Source organism: Ammospiza nelsoni, chromosome 2 (assembly GCF_027579445.1).
Source record: "Ammospiza nelsoni isolate bAmmNel1 chromosome 2, bAmmNel1.pri, whole genome shotgun sequence".
Lineage (NCBI taxonomy): Eukaryota > Metazoa > Chordata > Aves > Passeriformes > Passerellidae > Ammospiza > Ammospiza nelsoni.
The window spans coordinates 105043158-105069102 of record NC_080634.1 but is presented as its reverse complement, the minus strand read 5'-3'; the positions used below and the strand labels follow the sequence as shown (position 1 = coordinate 105069102).

The following is a 25945-nucleotide window of genomic DNA, read 5'->3' as shown; positions in this document are numbered from 1 at the left end:
TCTGTACTTTACAGTCTCCCACCCACTAGAGAAATCTGCTAATGGTTCAAATAAGGCTTCAAGATTTATTTGGTCCTGTCTCCACAAAGGGTCTGTGGTTTTGATACAGCCCAGCAGGATTGTTAAAACCGATTTCTTTTGCAACAGGAACAATTCTATCGTTTTGCTACAGTTACATTGAACCTCTCTCTAGAAAAACAGGACAAGATGCTAAGTTTTGTTGGGAGTATTTATACAATGACTTCATCCATGCTTCAAATTACTCTTCCTCTCCTTGTATTTGATTTTCCTTCTATGGCCAGCAAAATCATCCAGCATTCATTGGCTCTATCTGCCTGCTCTCAGGAAGGATTTCAGAATTAAGAGAGAACCCCAATGACATCAACCATAATTGGAGAGAATATGTTCAAATTACTTTAAAAACAGTCCTGTAATTACAGCTTTATTACATTCTGATATGCATAGATATGTTAAGAAGTAAAAACATTTTGGTTTTAAGCTTCCTGGCTAACATAATATGCTTCAAACTATATCCAAAGCAGAGAGCTTTACATAAGAGAATAGGCAAGGATAACTTTACATGTGTGCTCTTCTCCACTCTTCCTCTCACTCATTAGAAGTGAAGAATACATTCCATCATGTAAAATCTACAACATGGACTGCAAGCTTGTGAAGTGGAAATGCAAACCGCACAACTGGATCATGGTAAAATATATCTGTTGGGTTGTTTTTCTTTAGCAATATACTTTCCAAAATAATGTTGTCAGTTTTGCTGAGGTTGTAAATACATTAAAAAAAAAATCTGTTGAAGTGACAAGTAAACTACACTTTAGTTAGTTTCTCATTTTACATAATCACTTGCTTGTACCACTTATCCATATGAGCAAAAAGCTGTAACTAGGAATTAGGCCCTTCAAAGACTGAATTAATCTACAGCGACATATTAGTCTCTTTCAAGTGCTGTCAATGTTACATTCCCAGAGAAGTGAAATGAACATTCACATGGAAAGTAACATGTGCACACACAAAAATAATAACAATTTGTTTTTAACTATTAACTGCATAGCACTAAATTAATGGTATAAATCCCTAAACTTCCTTCCCAAAGATAGCGTTAGGTAATCCATTAAATAATAGTATTACACACTAAATACATTTGTGCAAAATGCTGTCATTTAGTGCAACTAACATTTTATAATGCAGATATATACACAAACATTTACTTCAGTCATTCAGAGGCCTAATGCTGGGAAATCCTAACTTGAAATTCCCACACTTTCCACTCTTTCAGGCAACACTGACAACTGTCTGTGGGGAGGTGGAAGATGCACACCACACTCACCCTCCCAAGCAATTCACGCAGAAAGAGGTCAGGAACATCACAGAAAACATGCTGCCACTGAGAGCCCTCCAGAAGGCGGCACAAGGCACAGCAATGCTCTCCTGCATTTCCCTTGGCTGTACTGACAAACAGCCCTGTCCCAAGGCACGTGGAAGGCATGGGAAACAAACAATGCTGAGCTTCAACTGCAACTCTAGTCTATTGTGGCCTCAGCTTATCAGATAAAAGGAAAAAAAAAAGTAAAATAAAACAAAAAGAAAACAGGTGAAATTCTACCACTGACATAATTTTGAGGGTGCCTTTTCTTTCTGTGATCGTCATCCTTTATTCTGCAATAACCCTGGCTGGTAGAACTAAATGCTTGTATTAGTCAGCATGGGATAAAGTGCACTGATTATGGATATTCCTGCCCATTTCCACAAGACATCAGCAGGAGGTTTATGCTAAGTGCTGTTTAGCATTTCCTGTGCTAGCTGGATATAGCCAACTGTAGTGTACTTCCTGGTCTTGCTCCATTATCTCCTACCCATTTAAGCATTATTTGTATTGAAAAGTGATGAGAACAGTATAAAAATCCTATGTATTTTGTTAGCACTTCATCCATACCTAATCAGAAGTAGTAAAATAAGAAATCAAAGAAAGACAAAAACAAAAATAAGGTGAAGAAAACCCCTGAATTTTCACTCCGCTGAATTTAATAGGACTTTTTATATGTATTGATTTTTCTACTGTATAAGACTTCTCTTATTCCATATTTAACCTTTAAAACATACCTGAAACAGAAGGTTAGACAGATATAATGTCAAGTACTTGTAAAACATGAATGAGTCAATAATTACTATTTTGATATTACTGCTGGCTGACTTGCATGCCTTCCTACTTGTTGCTAACAACTGAAAGAAGTGACTGTCCCTGCTACCTGCCACAAACTCCTCTGGGTTCACCGAAAATAACATTCTGAGTGAGACTTAGAGTGCTTTTTTGTTTATTTTTATTAAGAGAAAAAATATCTAAGTATGAAACACATAATTTGTGTTTCTCTAAGTATTAAACACAAAATTTCACCACCATTTCTAAATCCCAACCATGTATCTATCAGCTGTATTCTGATCTTGCATTGCATCAAATGCATGCTAGTGTTTGTGTTTTACTTCATCCCCCATTAAGAAAGAGTAATACCTTAAAACTTTCAGTTCTTTTAGAATGTCTTTCCTAACTTGAACTATTTCAGAAATAACAGGGCTTTTAATAATAAAGCATGCATGAAGTCAAGCTCTGGTAGAGAGAAAATGACAATTCTAATGCCTAAGATAAGGTGCAATTCTCCTCATGACAGGCTCTGCTCTGATGAAGTTCCCATCAGAGTTGGTTCTGTGCATAACAGCCAGTTTCAGAACTGTAATAGGTAGAGAAGTACAAAATTGAAAGAATATCTGACACTTGATAATAATAGCTTACTATCAAAGTTTCAACAAGTTATTCACAGAGTTTTGAAAAGAGAAATATAGGACATGCAGATTTTTGGGACAGTACTTTTAAACAAGCAAATGAACCCCAAATGTTAGGGTGAAAATTATGGGCATAAGGACACTCAGGAGACTTTTGACTGGAGTGGTTTTGCAACACACTGCTCCATCACCTCAGGCAGCCCTTCCTGCAGCCAATTAATAGGACTCATCCCTGAAAACCACTGCCTTCTAGCCAGTTGTCACCTTTTCAGCTGAAACTGCAGCATATTCATCTGCAGTCCACTGCCACGAAAAAAAAGTACTATGGTTTCTGCACAGCAATAAGAAATTGCTGCTTAGGCAACACCTGAGCACCTGTGACACAACCCTCAATAAATGAAAAACTGTAACACTCCTTTAACTATCTTGCCCTGATATTGTGCTCATAAGACTATGTGGCCAACTTGTGGTTACCACCAGATAAGAAAATCTTAACCACACACAAAATTTCTGCAAGAACCCTAAGCACCATCTTCAGCAGAGGGGTACAGAGATCCTCTTCAGATTCCTGTTTGGAGAACCCATCTTACGCCTGAGCTAGAGCTTGCATAAAGACCAGGTAAGCTCCACCTACATCAGCATCACTGTCATTTGTTCCTTTCCCAGCACCATCACCAGCAAAAATTCTTCTCAGCACATCTGTTACTTTCCCAGGTCAACCCACTCCCTCTCTCCTTTAGCTCCACCCCGTAATCCTTCCACTTAAACAGGAATGGAAAAAACATTTCATCCAAGCATCCAATTTTCATCCTTCTCCCTCCCCACACAGCTCCAAGGTCAGCATCTCCTGCAGCATGCAGCTTTCCTAAGTGGCAGGAGCTGTACAGCAGACTGACAAGAGCCTCAAAGACTTAGCTGCTGCATGAGAACTGCTGCTGACATTAGCAAAGCCATCCAGAAGGGCATTGCTAGTTTCACCTCACTCATGTCACTTGGAAAATCCATCACTAGCAACAGAGGTATCAAAGACATCTAAATTCCAAGCTGGCAATGTTGTGGTGCACCAGAACCAGAGAGAAAATTGTGTTTGCTCTACATAAAAACTCAAACTGTGTGCAGCCTGTAGAGATTCTCCCTCCTTGTCAGGAGAACTGCACCTCCACCATTTGCAGACAGAATTATGTAAGCCAGTCTTTGGCAGGCAGAGCACTGCTTTGACCTCCAAGCATTCAACAGGAGATGCTGTTAATGAAATAATTTTAACCCACATCGTTGAGGTAGGGAGTGATTTGCTAACATGTGTCTCACAAAGTCTGAGCACCACATTACTACTGGGACCATCTTCTCTGATACAACTTGACACTTCAGTCATATGTTAAGCTCTAAAGCATCTGTTTCATAATAAACTGTTATATGCTTGCCAAGAACTGAAGCACTGTGTTTTTGGATGAGTACAACTAAGTTGCAAGCCATAATTTAATACTCATCTGACATTGATGGTGACCCAACATTTAATGGAGCTTAATGATCTTCTGATGCCACTGATTAAATTATTGCTCAGTAGTCCAGTTTCATAATCTACAATTTGCAAGGAAGGAAGACAGATATACAGGCACTGTCTCCTCTCACATCAGTGAATCAGTTTACTGGCAGGGAAAGGTTCCCTAATTGAAGTTAGAGGTAAGTACACCACGGTGCATCATTTGTCAGTCAGTGCAGAATTTTGCTCAGATGCTTTAAGCCAATTATATTATTATGAAAAAGCAAAGCATGAAGTTTTCCCAAGCACAAGGGGAAAATATGGGTAAAAGCCTTGACCCAGCATGTGCAATGACTTCATAACGTCCTGAGCACTGTCCAGGAAACTCATTCCTCTGGCCAACAGGCGTTTCTATTCATTTTCTCCCCACTAGGTTGTTTAACAGTTTGGTCACTGCTTAGGCACAGCTGTGCAAACAATCTTTCAGTGTTTGGCCTGATGCTATTGAATTCCATCCCAAAACGTCTCCCTTCTTTCTGTGCACAGGATGAGGAAGGCTAGTTTGGACACAGAGGATTAGAGGCTTTCACAGCCCAACTTAAATCATTAGATCCTAAAGTTTCTGAGTTTTGAAAGAATTTTACCAAGCAAATTAGCAAGCTGAAATGTGTATCTAAGACAGCTGGCAGCAATTGTACTTTCTAAATCCTCTCAAAGTCTATTCCCATCTTGAGGGAAAAAAAACCCACTCTGTGAATGCCTAAACATTTTAAAACAATTAAAAGCCATTAAACAAAACCAATGAGAAAGCAATGTTTTTAAAATGCCTTGAGGAGAACAACTAGAAAAAGTTTATGAGGGTACAGGCATAAAAAACAACAAGTGCTTTTTTTAGCTTCCCAGAAAGTAAACCTTTCATCCCAGATAAAACAGAGGTCCTTGCCAGTACAAAAGTAGTTTTACAGGACTATTCATTATTACATTATTTTCACAGCTACTGGCAACCCAGAAACATACTACCCTCAATAAAGTAACTAAGGAACAACTACATGCAAACTGAATGGTAGATGCTAGCAAAAATGCAGAATTAAAGCTGCAGAAACAAAAAAGTCAAAATGAGAAAATCCCCAGAGTAAGCTTTTTAAGGTATACATACCACAGCTACACTCCAGTTCTCAAATATGGGCCTCATTTCTGAGAGCATCCATGATTTTAACTCTGAGACAGTGAATACTCCTACTGAAACTAATGCAGATCACACTAACATTTTATGTTAGCGTGACCTTGCACATCTTGTTAGGTGATGAAGCTTTAGTTCTAGTAGAAAGTTGTGGAGCTACTCATGTCCTAATAATTTAATTGATATTGCTGAAGGAATTTATAGATCAGACTAAGTATGTCCTGCACAGTCTCTCTCAGAAAATAATGACATTACCTTAGAATATTGTGAAATTTCTCAAAAGCATCAGCATTTGGAAATGTTTTTAAAAAGCCCTCCAATTAAACACATTTTACTAAACAGAGTTAAATTATAGAATATATTCCAAAATTAATTCAGATACAGTTTTATAAAACCATAAGGCCTACTGACATGTTCCTTTATTTTAGCTTTAATACTGGCAAAATAATTAAATTCTAACTTTTTATGAATTTGGTCTTCAAGAATTTTCAATGTTATAGAATGGAAAACCAGAATGTATTAGAATAGATGTTAGAATATAATATATATAGGATGTATTAAAAAAAATCTGCAAGTGTTTTGAACATTAACACTCAATAATCAAACTTCAGGAATTTCATCTCATCTCTTCAGAGAATCTCAAATCCTACCATGCTGTCTACAGGAAAAAGCTCTCCAGCCTAAAGCTGCACTGAAATCTCAAGAATCACGGTCCCAGATGTCTTCTTGTGAGGTGCCTATAACATCTTATGGTTCCTGACACCTTCAGATGCTTTGCCGAGGATAAATGCCTTTTTAGGATTCTACAAGCTGTGCATTATACACAATCCTTCTTCCCTTTTGTAAAGAAGTATTTTCTGCATTGTCAAGCCCTCAAAAGTATTTTTATTTCTAGTAATAACTGACCTTTTCTTGTTTGCATCTTAATCTCCAATTTCACCATGCCCACCTCTTACCAAGGCTGCACTTCAGCCAGACCTGCAAAGAGGTTGTTCTTCCTATCTCTGTGTGAAGGAAGCCAAGCTCCAGAGAGAAGTAGATGACTTTCTTCTGTAAATCCAGTCCTCATGACTCAGAACCCTCCAAATGCCAGCACAAAAACATACCCCATTGGCATGCAGGAAAAACATAACAATTTTTCATGGTCAGGTTTCACAGAAAACTTTACCATTCAGCATTTATAGGAAAAAAATGTCTATTTTTCCTGCATCTCAGCTCTTCCCAAGACCTTTGACTGCAGCAGTCATCATCTGCATTCCACTCACTCTTTCTCCATGGCTGGCTGAGGCAAAGGAAAAAAAGAATATCCCAGCCCAGTTCCAACACTTCAGTGCAAGCAGGAACACCCACAAGAGTCAGGTCGTTCTCATCCCCAAATTCCCTGTACAAACCCACTGCTCTTCCTGCCCTGTCCATGCCCTGCAGTGTGGACACTTGAGTCCCTCACTGCATCCATTCCATCCGGGGAAGACTTCAGTGTGACCATGCCCTGTCTCTGCCCAAACCCCCCTGATCTCTGCTCAGAGCTCCCCCATGCTGAACAGCCACCCACCCCTCAGAGCCAGGGGAGGAGCTGCAGGGAGCCACAGCCCCATCGTCCCACTTTCACTCAGCCTTTCAGCTGCCTCCTCCACTGCCCCTGCCATGGGATGCCATGGGATGCCACACACCTCTAGGTACAGAGCTGGCTGCATGCTCCTAAAAAGCACAGCTGGCAGGAGTCACCACAGTCATCACATTCATGGTGAAGATGTCTCCTGACACGACTTGAGAAAGATCTGGGCTATTTAGAAGAGTAGAGGGAAGGACAGGGGTTGATTAGCAAAGTCTCACTGGTATTTTCCACAGCATTCCCTTCAGAGTTTGCTGGAACATACCATTAAAAATGGGTGCTTGTTTTTATCTTTCACATATTCTGTACTTCCAGAGCACAAGTAGTTATATGAAAATTATTTTGATTAAATGCTGATTCTGTGCAAAGAAATAGATCTCAATTTAAGAAATAGGTCCTATAATTACAGAACCCTGAAGGAACGAGCTGTTTTATTTTACTGAAACCTTTTGAATATCAAGTTGAAAACATTATAAAAGACTGTGCTTCAGTATTTTGAGGATTTCTGAGGCTCATAAATTTTCCTTTAATCTATAATTAAGAGAGATCCTTCTTAAACTTAGTCAGAAGTCTATTCCAAACAGCTTTTTTAAAAGCTAACTAGTATTAGGGAAGAGAAAAGCAATTCAATGAATGTGTCACTGCTACAGAAAACTGCTGTATCACGCTTATATTTCATTAAATAGCAGACTGGGGAAGATGAGAAATCAGCAATTTCAATCATGACTAAAAGTTCCACCTTTGCATGACACACTAGAAATGCCCAAACATATAGAGGCAGTAAAAGGGGATCTTCTCAACTTCAAAATGACATGTAGAATTATTATGCTACTATTTCAAGAGTTAAAAAACATTATTTAAGGGAGAAGAAAATGTAGTTTCCTCAGGGCAGTAATGTCAATGACTGAAATTGCTGCATCCCAAGTAAAATTGCTAAAGTACGATTTTTTCACTTAATTACAATTTTTTTTTAAGTATTCTGCTAGTGACTACTGCTAACAAGAAAAGACATGGTGATTAAATGTTTCATGTCCTTTAATAGCTAATCTGAAGTGCTAATGAGTGTTCAGAACATAATTGTCAATTGTTACAGAGCTTCTCACTACAGTGGAGCAATGAATAAACTTGACTCTTTTGCTTGGCTTGAGTCAGAATCAGAACATCCCAGACCTGCTGGTTTAAGCACTGCTGACACAGAGTGACTCCCTTTAGCACTGTCTCCCACCTGTCTCACCAGGTGCCTTGGCTCACACCCACCTGCTGGGAAGGCTCTCGCTTCCCCCTGCTCCTCACAGCCCAAGGGCAGTCACCAACTTCAGAACCTAACTCAAAACCACAATATTACCACTACCACTCTCCCCCTGCCTTCTGCACATCAACCAACCTGAAAGAATTCTCTTTGTTAACTCTGAGACTTTCTCACTCCCTTTCCTTGGATGCAGGCCTGTCTCACACGCCCGACAACCTCCCCCTGCTGAGCACATCAATAACCCAGGAGCGCTGCAGGGAGGCTCAGGGCTGTGGCAAGAGATGTCCCCTGGCCAGCACCAGAGTGGCCCAGCAGTGGCCCTGCCACCCTCACCTTGCTCCCACATCAGCAGCTCCGTGTCCACACCAATATGCCAAAGACACACCTAGAAGGACTTTCTTTTAGTCCCTCTAGCAAGAGTATGAAAGCATCTCCACCTGCCCTTCCCGGAAATCCACCTGTGGCCTATGGTAAATGCCATAAGTAGCTGTCATAATATTTTACCATTAGGAAATATAGCAAGAAAATTGGTGTATCCTTTATACCTGATATGTTGCATTGGTAACCTTTTGCTTTCTGTAATTTCTATGCCACAATTCTTTTACTACCAGTGTTGGTATCTTAGCATCATAATTTCTTTTATGCAAACTCAGAAACAGTTTAGTCTCAAACTGTAAGATAATGTAATTTCAAATTTTCCTTTAGAAAGTCCATAAATACCCATTAAAATGTTCCTTTAAAAAACATCTCAAATACTGGTGCAAATAACAGCTAGAGCTTACCAGAATGTCAGCATTTACTATCATTACTAATAGTGAGGACTCTTGAGGACCTCAGCTGATATTCTGAGCTTCTTTTAACACATGAACATACTGCACAGACTCACCAAATTATCTGGTACACTGACTTCTCTTCAGAGCACTTTTAAAAATCCTTGCAGTCCTATTACAGTCACAATTGGTGACTTACTGGGCAGGGTGTACAGAAGCCCCACCTGCCCCTGGAATAAACAGGATGCAGAGTCAGCATATGGCCATTGCAACACCATGTACCAGTGTTTTGTCACAGCTTTGGTATTTCTCATGAAGCTTCAAGGAACTTCTGAAGTAGGTTTTAGTGTATTCGCTTATTTTCCATCTACACAAATTTGTTCTCCAGTGTCTTGCTTATCAATGTAACAGTAATATGTGCTGTGCAAGATCAAAGCAGACCTGTAAGTTATGCCAGGCAGGAATTTTATACTGAAGGGCTTTCTTTTGCTTAAAATAATCAGATAATATAACATATATAACACAAAAAAATTGCAGTACCTTTTCTCTGTCTGCTCATACATTGCCTTTCACTTTTTACATGTGACAAAATTATACAGGGCCTACATCTTACAGAGCCCAAGAAAAGAGGCACCCATTCAGTTGGTTTCTGGCACCAGGCCTCTTCCAACATAGTGGGTTATGAATTACAAACATCTCATCTCTCCTATAGTCAGTCAGAATAATAGTGAACCAGACAGCAAAATGTAATGGCTTCTACTGCTCAGGCAGAAGTGTAAGCAATTACCACAGGGTGACCAGATCTCTTCCTCCAAATAACCCACACAATTATTTACTTCACCTTGTCTGGTGCCATTCAGGCTGCAACATCCTCTTCACTCAGGGATGAAGAGAGGTGCTTACTTAAGGCCACCCCATCCCTTACTTTTGGGCAGGTGGGGGTGGTTGGTCTTAATTTTTAAGACTCCTGTACTTACAGAAAGAATCCAACCTCGTGTGTGAAATTTTAAGCCGCTAATAATGACTTTTTTACTTTTCAGTGTGCTAAGAATCTGCATCACCATGACCAACAAAAACCTTTTCAAGGGACTGCTTGACAGCAGGGACAAAAGTAATGAGGTTGTTAATCCTCAATGCGCCCCACAGCTTTTGGCAAAAGACAGGAGGAAAAGTAAGGTTTGTTTAGGAGGTGGCTCAGTCTTCCCAGGTGGGTGAAGCTCCTCAGACCTCCAGTCTCAAATCAGGAGTGACAGGCAGCACAGCAGTCTCCAGGTCCCACCTGTGCAAGCTCAGATTGGTGTGGAAGAAATGAGAGCTCTGCAATGAGGATACCACAGAACAAACACACAATGCCCCAAGTAATTTGAAAGACATCAGCCACCACTGAGTGCCTAAGAAAGAATAGACAATCCTGCCTCTTCACTAAAAAAGAGCATTTTTCCTTTTAAAAATGGATTATGGCATTGTAACCATTTCTTTATTTAAAACACATTCCCAAGCTTCTTGTATCAAACTAAAGGTCACTTAGCTTAGTCTCCACATAAGGCAGAGGCACTCACACAGGCAGAACAAACCATATCTTATGAAGCTAAGAAAGACTGAAAATGGTTTTTGTGTTAATGATTAACAAAACTTTGTATTTGCCAGTATTTAAAACAGCTCATTATTTCTAAGTTATATAAGTCCGAGCTAGCAGCATCCTACAAAACTAATATCAACAAGAAATTAATCTGCCAAAGTGCAAACAATTTCTGCCTAACGAAGAGGATACATGGCAAGTAATATAACAGTGGTTTTAATTAGCTGGGCATATAAAGCTGTTACAAGACAAATTTCTTTCATTAAAAAAAGCAGACAGTCAGAAATGCTTCAGTGCACCAAAACTGAGGATGACATAAGACAATAAACTTTCTCCCTCTCTTATAACATGGAAGCACCAAAGCAATATCCCCAAGTAGCAGGCGATGAGCAGCCCCTTCTCCTGATACTGCAATACTAGTAACTTCCCAGAAATGCCAGCAATAAAGGGGGTCCAGCAGCACAGAGAAAAAAAAATCAGCACTAAAAAGGACCATTTTCTATAATTTTCCAGACACCTGGGCTAAGAGTTTCATGCAAAAATAACTAACTGTAGGATATTCTAAGTCCCTCCAGTATTGAGTAGCAATGTTTTGTGCGTTGGCCAAAAGTGGTAGCATGGTTCCCACAGCATATTTGGGACACACTATTTTATAATGTAAAAAAAAAGGACTAAGAATATGTGTTTATGCATAATAGATCTTTTTTTGTCCACTCCACTTAAGTGGCTCTGCTTTCCACATCATACAATTGCATTCCAACATAAGGTCCCCATCTTCCCTCTGCTTTGTGCTGGAGGTGCAACCCAAGCAGGGCTGTGCCAGCTGCTCCTTTTCCCAAAAGCACCAGGGGCAACATCAAAAACATCAGTGGAAAGCCCACTGCACATATTATTAGCAGAAGACTTAGTCTGCCCAGGCCCAAGGAGAGAGACTCAGGCACTTGAAGAGAGAAATTAGATGCCTGAATTTCAGATCACAGGGCATGATTGCAGGCAGTTTTGTCTGATCAAATTAGGATGCAGACAGGCACATTCTTGCCTCCAGATCCTGCTGTTGCCAATGCCACCCTGGGCACACCAGCCAGGATGCTCAAGGCATTTAAGAGCACAGGGAACCTTAAGCTCCCAGCCCTTCAACCCATGATTATTAGAAGATTCTGAGTAAAATGAAGAGCAAAATATAGACAGTCCTGGAAGCAAAGCTGGGAATCCAAAACACATCCTTGCAGCTAAATGAAGATTCACTGGACAGCAGTTTCTTATTTCTTAAAGTGGTTTTATGAACAGAGATTACAAGATATTGCATGAATGCTGGATTGTTCCACTTCAATTCAAAACAAGCCATTGTTCTGGGATGGGAAACTGGTTTCTGAAAAGACAAATATCCCTTCTTGCTTGTTTCATTACACTGGTAAAAGAAAATTTAATTCAAATTAAGAAAACTCATATTCAAACGGCTCCACTGGAGAAAAACAATTGATATTTATGTGCTGTTGCCACTTTGCACTCATTACAGGGGCTAATGTTTTGCAAGACACATCTTTTAAACCTTCCTAAGCTTATTATTTACTATCTCCTGACAAGCATGACTTCATTTCATGAGCTGGCACACATCCCATTGTGAGAATCTAATCTTTAATAACATATCCTAATTAAATATGCACATTTAATGCAGAAACCAATAGCTAAAATTCAGAACAAAACAAAAAACATTCATTTGACTAAACAAAGGAATTGGATTAGACTGCACAGAGCAAACTCAAATATTAAGTCACATATGTCACAGCAAAAAGTCATTAAGGGAAGGGGGGAAAAAGGGTAAAAAAATCCCCAAAAACCCAATCAGGCAGACAATTCTTTATACCTGACCATATCCGACCTCTCTGAATTCCCAGATGGCTTACTCCCCATCTGTCATATGATAATAACTTTGAAAGAAACACATTTAAGAACTCATCTAAAGTTCAAGCCAATTGTTCTTAGTGCCTTTGATTCCACTTAAGAAGGGTGTGCTCTTCTACAGAAACTACAAGGATTTATTATTCTCAACACTCATGGCATAATTTCACCATTAAACTATTTATTATTTTGAGTGGTTCCACAGGGACAAAAAAAATCCTAAAATAGTGAGCATCAAACAAAAACAAAACAAAACAAGAGCAAACAAACAAAAATTTTAAAAAATATCTCTTGAGATTTAAACACCAAAATCACACCACCAAAACTCTCCTTCTATGCCCATTTTTGAATTATTGTAAACTGGAAGCCACTTTCCTTCTAGTGAGTACAGGCCTAAAACATTTGGCATTACTGAGATACTTTGAACTCAAAAACTTTGAGTTACAAGTTTGTGACCTGCTGTAACACTTTCAAAGACTCTATCAAAAGAAAATTAGATACATTTGTCATTTTATAAAAAATTTTACCATTGATTGAGACTAAATCCCAATACACATCAATCTTTGCCTTCAGAGGTCTCACTGTAATTTTTGAAGTTTGATTCAGTAAGATTTATCAAAACAGTATTTTGCAGGAAACTCCTCATAGTATTTGAGAGCACGAAACAAGAGGGGAAAGGCTTAGGGTTTACAATTTTTATTCTTAGGATTTACAATTTTAATTCTTTGTATAAATACAAGTCAATTACCTACATCACATTGCTGAACACAAACAAAGTTAGAAAATCTAATGAAATGACAATATTACAGTTTCTAGGTCTTATTTCATTCTGCCTGACTTTGTATATGCACAAATGAAGAGTTTTAAGATGTTCATTTTCCCTTTCAATCTAAAATGTCACCATTCCCACCACAGACTACAATATACTGTCAACCGAAAAACAAACTATTTGTAAAGTAAAGGTCTTACATTTTTTTTTTTTTTTAGTAACAGAGTGAGCAGTGAGGTTTGTATTCAGCTTTACCTTCTCTTGAACTAGAAAACAAATTTTAATTAATTTTTGGGTTTTTCAAGGGACCTGTCACATATTGAAGTTCTATTTTCAGTTATTCTATTAAACAGAGCACTCATTCCTCTAAAGAGGAATTTGCTCAGATCTGCAGAGGTGAAAAACATTCAGGACATGCTGTTCTGCAGACTCAAGCCTCTGTCCCCCATCACAGCAGCTGGATGCCCAGGCAGCCACCTACAGCACACCACTGCACCCCACTTTGTCAGGAGTACCCATGAAACCCCTGGTAACAGAGGCAGGCATTAATTGCCCAATCTGTTTAGGTTTACTCATCCATAGCTCATTAGTATTAGTTACCTTCAGTTCATAACTGGATAGCTCAGCTTACAGTGAGCTCAACAACAACAGATAAGATGCAAGAGAGAAGCTAGATGATGCCCAAATAAGTAACAGGAAAGGGTTTTAGTGTCCAAGACAGATCAACCAAAATACTGCTGAGCTCCTTGTAAACTAACTTTGTAGAATTTTAGTAACTGAAAAGAAACTATCTTTAGACCTCTGCAACAGATTTAATCTTTTTCTCATCCAACAAATACTACCCAGTACATGGGATTTCCATAGAAAAGTAATTTTTCTTTTGCTGTTTCTTAAGACCTTGGACTGGTAAACAGTCAAGACCATTTTCAAATATTGACATTTCCATAAGGGAAATGGGGCAAAGAAAATGGTGCCAGACTGCTTTCAATAGTGCCCAGCAATAGGACAAGAAGCAATGCTCATAAACTAAACTACAGGAAGTTCCACCTTAACATGAGGAAAAACTTCTTTACATTGAGGGTGGCAGAGCACTGGAACAGGCTGCCCAGGGAGGTTGTGGAGTCGCCCTCTCTGGAGGCATCCAAAAGCCAGCTGGACATATTCCCATGTCACCTGCTCCAGGTGACCCTTCCTTGGCAGGGGGTTGGACAGGATTATCTCCAGAGGCCCCTGCCAACCCCAACAATCCTATGATTCTGTGAGATGGCTACCACCTCTTCATGGCCACTACTCTTCAGCTGTCTTCCTCAAGCCAAGGTATATCAGGAATGCCAAAACCAATTTATGAGAAAAAAACCCACAATAACAACAACAAAAAACACATCCAAAAAATCCTATCAAACCAACAAGAAAACATGGTAATCATAGGAAATACAGAAACTTCACGATTACATATACATTATACTTTCTATACTTGCAAACAGTAGCTTCACCACAACTCATTAGACATCCAAATGTCTCTCAGTAATGAAGTCTGCTAAAGCATTTATAATTAATACAGTACTTTGAAGGCTATGAACTATCCAGTTCTTTTAAAAAATTAGTTTACTTGCTCTCAAGGAGTTCTGTCATAAACCTGTCTTATTTTTCTAATGATAATCTGTCCTATGTCCCTCAAAAGTTCAGACTGACACTTATGTGGATTTTTTTATGTGCAATGATTACACTTCTAGACTGAAATTCTGTCAAATCCACATGCAGAACATGACAAATTATTCACACTACACTGTGCTCTTGGACTCAGTTATCAGAACTCCAGAAACAGGCTTTTGACCCCAGACTGCATTAAACAGCTAAGATCCAGGTAGTTTAAAACATACAATGAAATAATGACTGAAGCAACAAAAACTACACCTGCTTTTGAAGTCCAGTATCCAACAGTGAACTTACAGACTGCTGGAATTTTCAAGAGGACTTGTGGGGCACAATACTCAACACTATATCAAAAAACGTTAAAAGAAATTTAAGAAACATTAAGCCTCCACATTCTAGGTTAAACTAGCATATACTTTTATTTGAAAATATTTGAAGACTGCAACATATGAAATAATTAACACCTCTAGAAAAGCAGTAAGGACCATTTTGTCATCCTGCATTTACAGAAAATTTTGGAAACAAGTAGAAGTGGACTACCAAAATAAAAACAGACTCATACACTTGGTTTGGGTTCTTTTCATATTAGCTCTAATAAAATAAAGTCTACTAAAAGCAGCCATTCTTGATGTCTGAGGAGAAATGGAGACAAAAGGCACATGGTTCTATCCATGATGATAAAGCAACAAGAAAGACAGCCAGAGGTCAGTCAATGCTGAACACTCAAGAAGGTACTTCTTGGATATCTCACAAAAAAGTCTCCAGTCACACTTCACTCAAACTAAGCAAGAAGAAAATTGTTTTGTTACTTTTTTGGTGTTTAAAAAGTGCACACCAAACTGGACAAGTGCAGGTTCACAACTGTTCAGTGTACACAACCAAAGATATTTTTATTAAGAGAGCAACTTCTTCTTTGTGTTCAAGAGATCCCTCTACCAATATTTCTTCAAACAGAAAAATCTGAAGCAAAACAAGGACAAGAACAGCACTGCACCTTGCAAATCAAACTATCAACTACACAAAAGCAACCAACAAAGCTGCAAAGCAATTAAAGAAAGTAAGGCAGGCACATGCCAGTAATGGATATCGATGAGGGGAATCCAGTTACAAAGATTTTAATTATTAACATGGAATTTAATTAGCGTGCTGCAGCTAACTCTGCCACTACAATGAAGCAAGCCTTCAGCAACCACACCTGGTCAAGATTTCAGGTTGGCATCTCACTAAAATGACTAAGTTCTCTTGTCATTCCCATGAAGGGTTTCAGTGTTGACTCAGAGGGAAGAATGCCACCTAGCGAATTACTCAGACAACACTGGCACATCCCACCTATATTTACCTGGCCTCAATACTCAGAGGAAGGACTTCTTCACCTTCTTATTGATGTGAAGATTACAGGAGAGAAAGGAGATAAAAGAAGGAGGAGAAAACAGGGAAAAATAATACATATTTAAAAATAGGTCATTTATAGCTGTAGTTACTGGCAACTGATGGATCTGGCCAAACTAAAAATAAATTGTATATTTTGACATAACCAGTAATGTTATCAGTTTCTTTACAGCTGACAGTCACTGCCTGTGGGAGGAAGAGCCCTTCAGAGGTGAGCCTGCCAGCTGCTCAGCTCTATACATGGGTATGCTCATCCTTCCAAACACAAGAGGCCAGGAGAGGTCCCAGCATTACCCACGCTCATGGACAACCTCAGCTGCTACCCCAACGCTCCTCCAGACTGTTCTGGCCAGCTCACACAGGAATGTATCATTCCACCAGTGCTACTGGACCCCACCAGCAATATCTGAAGCTCTGTGAAAATGGCACATGCAGTTCTGCTGGACACCCTCTGATCACCCACACCAGCAAAACCCTAGCAGAGGAATCACCACAGCATTCACAAAGCACAACTCAACACCACCAAATATAGACCCTTAAATCAATGGATGCTTGAGGCTGATGCGAGTCCTAAACCATTTATTTTAAAAGCTACTTGAACCTTCAATTTAAAGGTTCAAATAATTCTCATCAACATTTCTCCCTCTTTTTCACAAGACAGAAAAAGGTATCAATACAAAAGTACAGCACTTGGTAACTGACTATATTAAAATAATACACTTAAGCTGAATATAGTTTAATTAAGGCTTACTCTGGTGCACTCCAATATTAATTAATAGTTTACTTGGAAATTCCCACCATATGGCACTGCAGCAGATGTTAATCATGTAAAGCCAAACACTTTGAAATTACTGTTCTAGCCACTTCATCTGAGGTACCAAGTGCCCTAAATTTCTGCTTAAAGGATAAGCTGGAAATGCCAAACATCCTACAAGATGACATCCACAGCTATTTTCTTCAAGATAATATTATCTGGCAGATAAGTAGCACAAAATGGGGTAGATTTTTAAGCCTCCAGTACTATAAAATCACTGGTTATAGACAGTGCTGGACTCCCTTTGCATAAGAAAAATGCTTGCATTGAAAACCTAGAGGAAAAATTTATTTTGTCTCCCAGATAAGTGCTAAACCCCCTACAGAGGGAGGGCAAAAATGTGTTTAAGAGAGGATGTGCATTAAGCATGCCAGATCTTGACTGCCCCAGACCAATGGATCTGTGTCTTCCAGCCCTTCATCCTTCAAGTGCAAGAAAGGAACATCATGAGGATCAGTAGATGCTTGCTCTTGGACTGTCAGCTATTTTAAATTGAAGAGGAACTGCCCTGCTAGGCCTGTCTCATAACAGGAAAATGACAATGCTCTGAGCAGATTCCTGTGGCAGCAGATTTATTATAACATGAGCCTAATATTGGGCCCCCAAAATTTTTCATCTGAAAACTTCATCTTTTAGAGATTAATTTCATCACTCACTTCATCTTTTAGAGAAAGTAAATGCATTTGAAAAGCTGGAAGAAATCAATGAAGAAAATCTGACCTTTTAGAATTTCCCAACACAGTGTTTCCAGACAGGATTTTTTAACAAGGTATTTGGGAACTTATTCTTCAGCATTTGTCTTGGTAACTATTCAGCTTCTAAACTGAAGGTTTAGAGTATTCATTAAGAAAATAATTTAAGCAGTAAAAGTACAGTTTTGCTTTATTTGGATCTAAAAATCTAAAGTTGTTATCTTGATGAAAGTAAGCCCTTGCTACAGGTGATCCTCCGTGCAGTTATGATTTAATGATGATATTGCAACTTCTTGAAAAAAAAAATGCAGTTACTCAGAATGGAAGCCTTGAAGAATTAGTTCTTTTTCTTCATTACACACCTTTAAATACAAGCCTATACAGGGAGAAATTTCTCAGGAAACAGCTTCTCCTTATTCCTCTGGAAAATGGTAACAAATATTACTACTTGACTCAGGGAAATACAGTACAATCACAAGCTACAGCAACTTAACTGAGATTAAATGGTTATCTACACTTCTGCAGATCAGACAGAAAGGCTAGACCATTTGTCAATTTGAGGTTTAGAAGATAAAACTGCCTGGGTTATTATTGTTAAAGTGCTTAAAGACAACTACTTGCAAAGATTCTAAAAATACATCTGTATATATATTTCAATCCTCTCATCTGAAAAGTGATCTGCTTAATATTGCTGCCTTGCAAAATTCTTGCCATGCATTAACCAGAAAAGGCATTTGTAAATTGCTTGGTTTAATACTGCATTGTGCAAATAAATTTGAATAAGATCAAAATACAGAGCTGTACCGAACTGTTGCAAAAAACCACTTGAGAAAACATATTGTGAGGCCATATTTAAACTAACAGATGTTTCAGAAATAGAACAATATGTTCAAACAAAATTAAGGTGTAAATGGGCAATGCTAAAAGAGCTTCACAACTAAGCACATCAATTTTAGTAGCAACTGAAATGACCTCATCTAGGAAAGCTCCCTCCTAAAAAGATCATAAATTTAGAAATTAATTCTGAGGTTATGCTTAAAATTTGGCTGCATGAATTATTTGCAGAGTGGCTGCTTATGTAACATTGCCTTTGCTATGGCAACACCCGGCTGTTAGGCTTTGACACATCCCAGTTGCAATTGCAGTTTCATTTTCTGCTGATAAACAATGGCAGGAGAGGTTTTCTAATCACAAACAAAGATGCCCTAAAACATTTCATCATGATTGATGTGGCAGCCATTGATACTGCTAAAGCTCCTCATGTCAGAAGGGCAAGACAAAAGTGGGAGATCCACAGGAAAAATAAACTAGAGAGAGAGAGATCTTCCAGCACTGCTTTCAATCCAGTTTTAAAGCTAGAGTACTTTAAAGTTTGGAATAGTGCAGTTTGACTCTTGACTACCTGTCTTTGTAAAAACTCCCCTCTCTTTGTCCGACTAAAATCCTTGTTACTTTCTTACAGAGTAACTGTCCATAAATTAAAGAGGTTGTGTGCTCATCAAAATGAAACTCCGGCTATGCAATTATTTCACATTTTTCTACAGCTTTTTTTGCTAGGCATTACAGTAAAAGCCATAAATCCATTTAATAGCATCACTTCAAAGCTAATGGAGTACTACATGTACCCTCTGATACTATAAAATTTTAGTTTGCTTTACATTGGAGAAAGAAAATAATGGTTTCATGCTGACAAATTGTAAAATGCCTGATCTATTCCACATATGGCACTTAGCAATGACTATTAAGTTGATGACTATTCTGACGCTCATCAGTCACCTACACACACTTAACAAGGAATCAAAGTTTCAGAATGCAAGTGTTTTTCATACTCTCATCCAGCTTTTTTTTTTCCCTGAGACAACTCAGCCTTTTCCATACTATTTCCAATAGTCACAATTTTTTAAGGCCCTGCCAAAATCAATGTGAAGTGGCATAAGAAAGAAGCTTTAACTTAATAGACCACTAGAAGAAAAACTAGAAATTATGGACAAAATTGAAAGCCCTAAACAAGGCACATACATCTGTGGAAGCACACCTCCTCTTTAACATAAAGCAGGTGCTCACATGCCTTTGTAACACTGTGGTCCATCCTATCCTCCAGAAAAAGCTCCCCCCTAAACCCAGTCCATGTCAGTCCTTAGAGAAAGCCATGGCCAAGAATGAGGTTGGTCTGATAGTGACCCTGAAGACAGGATTCACCCTGACTTTTTTTAAGGCCTAAACTGATTTGTTAGATCCCAGTGCTGTGAGAGAATTTGTGACCCCACTGATGAGCTTCCCTGTTGCTACCTGATGGCTCAGGAACTGCAGCAGAACCCGGGTGCTGCCAAAGCACTCCTAGGGCTCTGCATATGCACCAACAGGAGTAGGAGGATCCCCATGGCAATACTTTTTTTAAATCATCATTAAGTACTGGAGTATTTAGTGTCAGAGTATTCCCACAAATTGTTGCATTTTCTTGATGAATAACATGTAATTCCCACTACACCAAGTGGAGCACAGTTGTTGGCAGCCTGTGATGACTCTGCAAACACACGTGCCACTGAAAATGGACATGAAGTTCAGCACACAAACAGCAGACAGAAACAGCTCTCAAACCCATGCAATATTCAATCATACAGATGGGGAACTTTTGCACTCTGCTTACACTTTGCTAGCATGTTCATATTTCTGCTTCTCTCCCCCTAGTCCCTCTAAATATCTGCATCCTTCTGAACCCTGGTAGGGTAGACCTTATAGAGGTTAAAAGCCCCTATTCCTTAGCATTAGAAGCCTTTAAAGGCAACTCCATGCCTCAGATGTCAGCTTCTTGATTATGACTACCATTACAACAGCTCAAGCTGTACGAGTTTCATATAAGCCCCACGAGCTATCATTCAGCAAGCAAAAAATAAATATTTAAGCTTTGTTAGATAAAGTAACATTGATTTTTTTTTTCAGGTGGACTGCCTTTTGGAACAGATTCTGCCATTGAGAGATTGGTACTGAATCAAAATTCGAATACTGTTAAAAGCAGCAAGCCCTTATCAAAATATAGCAATCATCAATAACCTCAGACTAAAGAAGTTAGATTAGAAGACTCAGTTAAAAACATCCTAATGTTTGGTAAGCAACTGAGTGTCTTAAGTGTTCTCAGAGCCTCAGAAATCTAAACTACATCTGGCATGTTGCCCTCCTGAGTGAGTGCGAGCCATGACGTTTGATGACATTGCCTTTGTAACGCGTCAACATCTTGAGACCCGGCAGTGGAATCCACACAAGTCCTCCAGAGGGGAGGCAGAGGAGGTGGCTGACACACCTTCATCTCACTGATCCCTACAGGACCTTAAAATTAGTACTAAATGTACGAGAAGCACAGCAATGCATTGTTTGAATCAATTGAAATACTCATTTTATCCTCCTTGTACAATATGCCATCCTGTGGGAGAGATGAGCTAATCCATCTCCGCTTTTTCCAGCTCTATGACAGTTTCTCTTCTGGGTTCACTTTAAACCCTGGAAAACTCATATGCTGACATAGGCTCTCCTCACTTTGTCCCATTCACTTACAGAGTTTTAACTGGTACTTTGGTCCACAACTTCTTGTTATACACAGTTTCATATTCAAAATCTAGGTAGTTACTTATTTGTATAACCAGTTCCAGGAACAACTCTGTAACTCAGCAGCACTGGCATTAGGCCATTACAGGGATCCACAGACAATGTGTCTGTCAAGGAATTAAAAACTGACAAGATACTGGAGAAACTGCATTTATTCCACGAATACCCAGTTTTGAGTCTGTTTCCTATACAAACATCCAGCCCAGGGACTGGCACTTTCATCTAACCCCTTTGAGTTGAAATACTCTCCCCATGTTCATTTCTCACATCTTATAATTTCAGGCCCAGTGCTTTATCACTACTCTGAGCAAAATGCCACTGAGGTAATGATTCTTTTGCCTAAATAAAGAATTCCAGATGAGGCCTTTTACTGCAAATGTTCAGGTCATACCAACAAGACCATCACAAAAACACTAAGAACAATAAAATCTAAAGTGTTTCATTTCCCCTTGCTTTCAGATAACTGTAAACAGTAGGATTTTCCTTTTTCAGGAAAGATTTTGCTTTGAACATCGAAATCTATTTGGAAGAATTTTCTTTACCGAGCTCCTCTGAGCAGGCATTTGACATAGCAGGGCACTTACTTCAAGGAAGAGGTTAAAACCAAGTTCAACATTTATAATTCTGTAAAATAACCCCCAGTAAGTCAGCAAAATATTCTCACATTTTGAAGTTTAATGTAATTTCTGCAAGCCAGACTTGACTGCCACTAATGCAAAGACCACTACTGCACTCCTTCCAAACTTCTCCTGACAGACACATTCGTGTTTTACTCATCAAACTTGTCTTGGGTACCTCTTAAAACACAAATAAGCTATTTTGGGGACTTTCAGAAACAGAATTTGCTGGAAACAAAGCACTTAAAGCATTAGAAGAACAGATATTCATATGGATTTCAATACCAATGTTTGCAACGCTACAAATTATGCGTAAGGAACACAAAGGTGTTGCAGCAAAGACCACTTGCCCTTATCCACCACCACCAAACTCAGCAAGGTGTGACCCATCAGGCAGGAGCAAACCTGCCCCCAGCTACTGGTCATACTCGTTTCCAGGCTCAGCTTTTGAAACCAGAGTGGCTCCCCAGGTGCTTCTTCTCCAAGAGTGCCAGACACAGGCAGGTGCTTTCAGCTCCCTGCAGCACCTAAGTGAAAGTTCCCGTGCTACACAGAATACAAAATGAAGAAATGGAAGCCTGAAGCAACATATATGCATTCACTCCGTAAAAATAAAAGTCCTCCAGAGAAACAATCCAACATTCAGGCCAGAAAAAACAGGTTAAACACTAAAAAGCAGGCTTTGTATTCCAGAAAGAGGGCACGACTGCAATAACTGCCCTTTTTTTGGTAAAGTTTACATGATTATTTCTAAAAGATCTGCAGCTCTGAGTGTGAGTCACAGGTTTCTAACTACAAACCCTTATCCAACCACACTATTTCTAATGCTACCATTTAGCCTGTTCTTTTCAAATTACTGATTTTATAATAATGTAATACAAAAGCAGAGTATGCAACGCACTTCACCTGTCATTTATGAAAAGTAGTTGATGCATTACATTTTTTAGATGTTTTAAAAATGCATTACTTGCAAATTTATTGTTTTTATGGAGTCCCCAAATTATGGGGAAGGTATCTCAGACACTGATTAGAAAAAAAGTCCTACACAACCTTTTCATTTTGAAGTAAAAACGTTGGAAGCTAAATTGCTGTAAAAAACACTTTTATGTTGAAAATGCTTTCCTCTTAATACTGATCATCTGTAGCTTCTTCAAGTTTTTTATTAATATTTATTAATTTCCCAGGATATAAAGTATTACATCATTCTTTTCATTTATTATTCTATAGAGTGACGATGCTTCCGAAAGTGCTAAACTATGTATGTTACTAAATACAATTATAACTCGCCAGCTATAAATGCCAGGATTGAATAACTGAAAACATATGCTATATGCCTGAAATTTTAAGGATGATGAAACTGTCACATTGGTAGCACACGGCGTGTTATAAAGAACTCCCACAATGTAGCAGTTGTTCAAAACTTGTACCCATCCGGTCATTCTATCTTTATAAAGAGATATATAACACTAGATGGTGATTTATTCAAAACACAGCTGCAGCCTAACTTAAAGGTAATACAAAAAGAAAAAAAAAAACCTCACACAAAAACTACACAACAAAATACCTTTTCACATTACAGCATTAAAGCCATGTCAGAATGGCATACACAGAGAATAAAAGAAAAGCGTTTCCAAAAGGTCCAAATTTTATTCCCATCAGAGTTTATTTGAGGGAAGGACAGGCGAGGGAGAGGGAGAAGCGGAGCAGCGGAACAGCCTCACTCAGCCCAGAGCCCAGACTGTTCGCGCTCCCTTCAATCGCGGATCCTGAAGCGCGGGCCCCGGGGAAGGGACGGGGTCGCCCGAGGCGCGGAGCCCCCGGCCCGGCCGGAGGAGGCCCCCGCGGGCACGGCGGCTTCCCGGCAGCGGGGGCAGCCCCGGCACCTCCGGGGGCGCGGACCGACCCCGGCCCCGCCGCCCGCGGAGCGCCCCCGGCCCCTGCTGGCGGGGGAGGTCGCAGCCGAGTCTCCCCCGGCCGCCCCCAGCACCGGCGGTGCCGCACGTTCGGCTGCGCTTCCATTCCCGAGGCGATTCGCGCCGCGCCCGCCGCGGGCAGCCGGACCCGCTCCCGCGTCCCTCGGCGGCTGGGGGGCGGCTCCATCGCCACACCGCGGTCGCCGCCCGGGAGCAGCCCGGGCACCCCCGGGCTCAGCCTCGCCTCCGCCCCCGGCCCCCTCCCCAGCTCTACGGACAGCCGCCAGCCGCCGTCCCCGCTCTGAGCCCGGGGCAGGGGGCAGCGCGGCCCCCGGCCCCAGCGGCGCGGCCCCGACGGCCTCCCACCTCCCTTCCCAGCCCAGGCAAAGCGTGGGGGCAGCCGGCGCTGCCAGGAGGCGGGATCCCCGCGCGGGGGAAGCCGCGGAGCTCCCCGCACCTGCGGGGCGGGGTGCGGGTGATGGGAGAGGGCACCGCGCGGCCCCGGCACCGCTCCTCACCTTTCATCCAGTCGACGACCTGGCTCGGCGACCACTTACTGACGGGCTCCATGATGAGGGCCATGGGCGGCTCGGGGGCGCGGGGCTCGGGCGGCCGCCGCTCTCCGGGCGAGGGGCGAGGCTGTGCGGAGCGGAGGGACCGCGCTGCCCGGAATCCCGCCGGCGGGAGGAGAGCGCCGCTATATCCCCGCTTGCCTTTGCTCCGCTCGCTCGCTCGCCGCCTCTGCGCCTCTCTGGGGATTTCAGTTCATGTTGCCGGCTCGGCGGGGAGGGGGAGGAGGAGGAGGAGGAGGAAGGGGGAGAAGGGGGCGGCACGCTCCGACGCCTCCCGCCCCCGCGAACCCGCGGGCAGCGGCGGCGGCTCCCGGGCCCGCCGAGAGGTCGGTCCTCGGCGGCGGCGAGCGGGGCACTGGTTCGGCTGTGCCCGCTCGCGTGCCCAGCGGCTCCCGCGGCTCTCCGCGGCCGCGGCTGCCGCGCCGGTGTCTTTTTCTCCTGGCGGAAATGACGAGGCGGCTCCTGCCACCCGAAAATATCTCCAAGTGAAATGGGAAGCGACACCCGACGGCCGCCCGGGGCGGGGGGAGGGGGGAGCCGGGATGACTCGCAAGGTGCCGCCGCCGGCGGGAGGGGGTCTGGGGCGGCGGCAGCGCCGAACACCTGCTCCCGGCGGGCCGGGTAGCGGGGAAGCGCAGCCAGCAGCACCGAGCTGGCGCTCCGAGTGTGGGTTTGTTGGATTTTATTTTCCCTGAATTAAGCATCACTGCGTGGGCGGGAAAAGTAATTTATTTTTCTCTTTTTTTTTTTTTTTTTTTTTTTTTTTTTTTTTTTTTTTTGAGAGAGAGTGAAGCCCGGCTGTAAAACGGCAGTGATGGACGGTGTCGCCGGGCGCCCCGAGGGAGCCGTGCCAGCAGCACCGGTGCGGTGGCGGCATTTGGCCGCGGTGTGCGGGCAGCGGGGGCAGCCCCAGCAGAGGAGAGGAGAGGAGAGGAGAGGAGAGGAGAGGAGAGGAGAGGAGAGGAGAGGAGAGGAGAGGAGAGGAGAGGAGAGGAGAGGAGCTGCACCTTGTGGTTTGGCCGCCTCACGCCGAGGGTGCGGTAATGGGGCCATAGGGAGCGAAGTCAGCCCGCAGAATGGGGCTCGGACCCCTGCGACCACGGCATGGAGAGAGCACCGCAGGTGCTCCTCTGCCTCCCTGTCCTGCGGGTTGCACCGCGAACGTATGGAGGCTGCAGATGTGAAAATCCATCATCCCTGCAGCGGGTCATCGTTGCTGGAGCTGTTCATTTTCTCCTCATTCTGTCTCCCCAGGCTGCATCATCCTGGATGTTACCCCAAAAAAGGCAATTCCCATGGCCCTGTGGCACAGTGTTTTGGTAGGAACCCCTCCCAAGGGCACAGCGATTCCTCCTAGGATGGCTGTG

At 41.5% G+C, this 25945-nt stretch overlaps 2 protein-coding genes across 8 annotated transcripts in view; one reads left to right on the top strand and one right to left on the bottom strand.

Moving 5' to 3' along the window:
* CNKSR2 (connector enhancer of kinase suppressor of Ras 2) overlaps positions 1–25008 on the bottom strand; it is a 207030-nt gene extending 182022 nt beyond the window's left edge. For all 7 annotated transcript variants that reach the window (XM_059467046.1, XM_059467047.1, XM_059467041.1 and 4 more), the window contains exon 1: positions 24525–25008. In XM_059467046.1, coding sequence (XP_059323029.1) covers positions 24525–24588 — 64 coding nt within the window. In that variant the 5' untranslated portion in view covers positions 24589–25008. The remainder of the gene's footprint in view (positions 1–24524) is intronic.
* LOC132087616 (protein FAM246C-like) lies at positions 24587–25273 on the top strand. The gene has a single exon (XM_059493973.1). The coding sequence runs from the start codon at positions 24587–24589 to the stop codon at positions 25271–25273; it is 687 nt and encodes a 228-aa protein (XP_059349956.1).
* The last annotated feature ends 672 nt before the right edge of the window (positions 25274–25945 follow it).

What these genes read in the sequence shown, in the direction of transcription:
- LOC132087616 (XM_059493973.1), top strand. Translation starts at nt 24,587, where the DNA reads ATGGGCGGCTCGGGGGCGCGGGGCTCGGGCGGCCGCCGCTCTCCGGGC.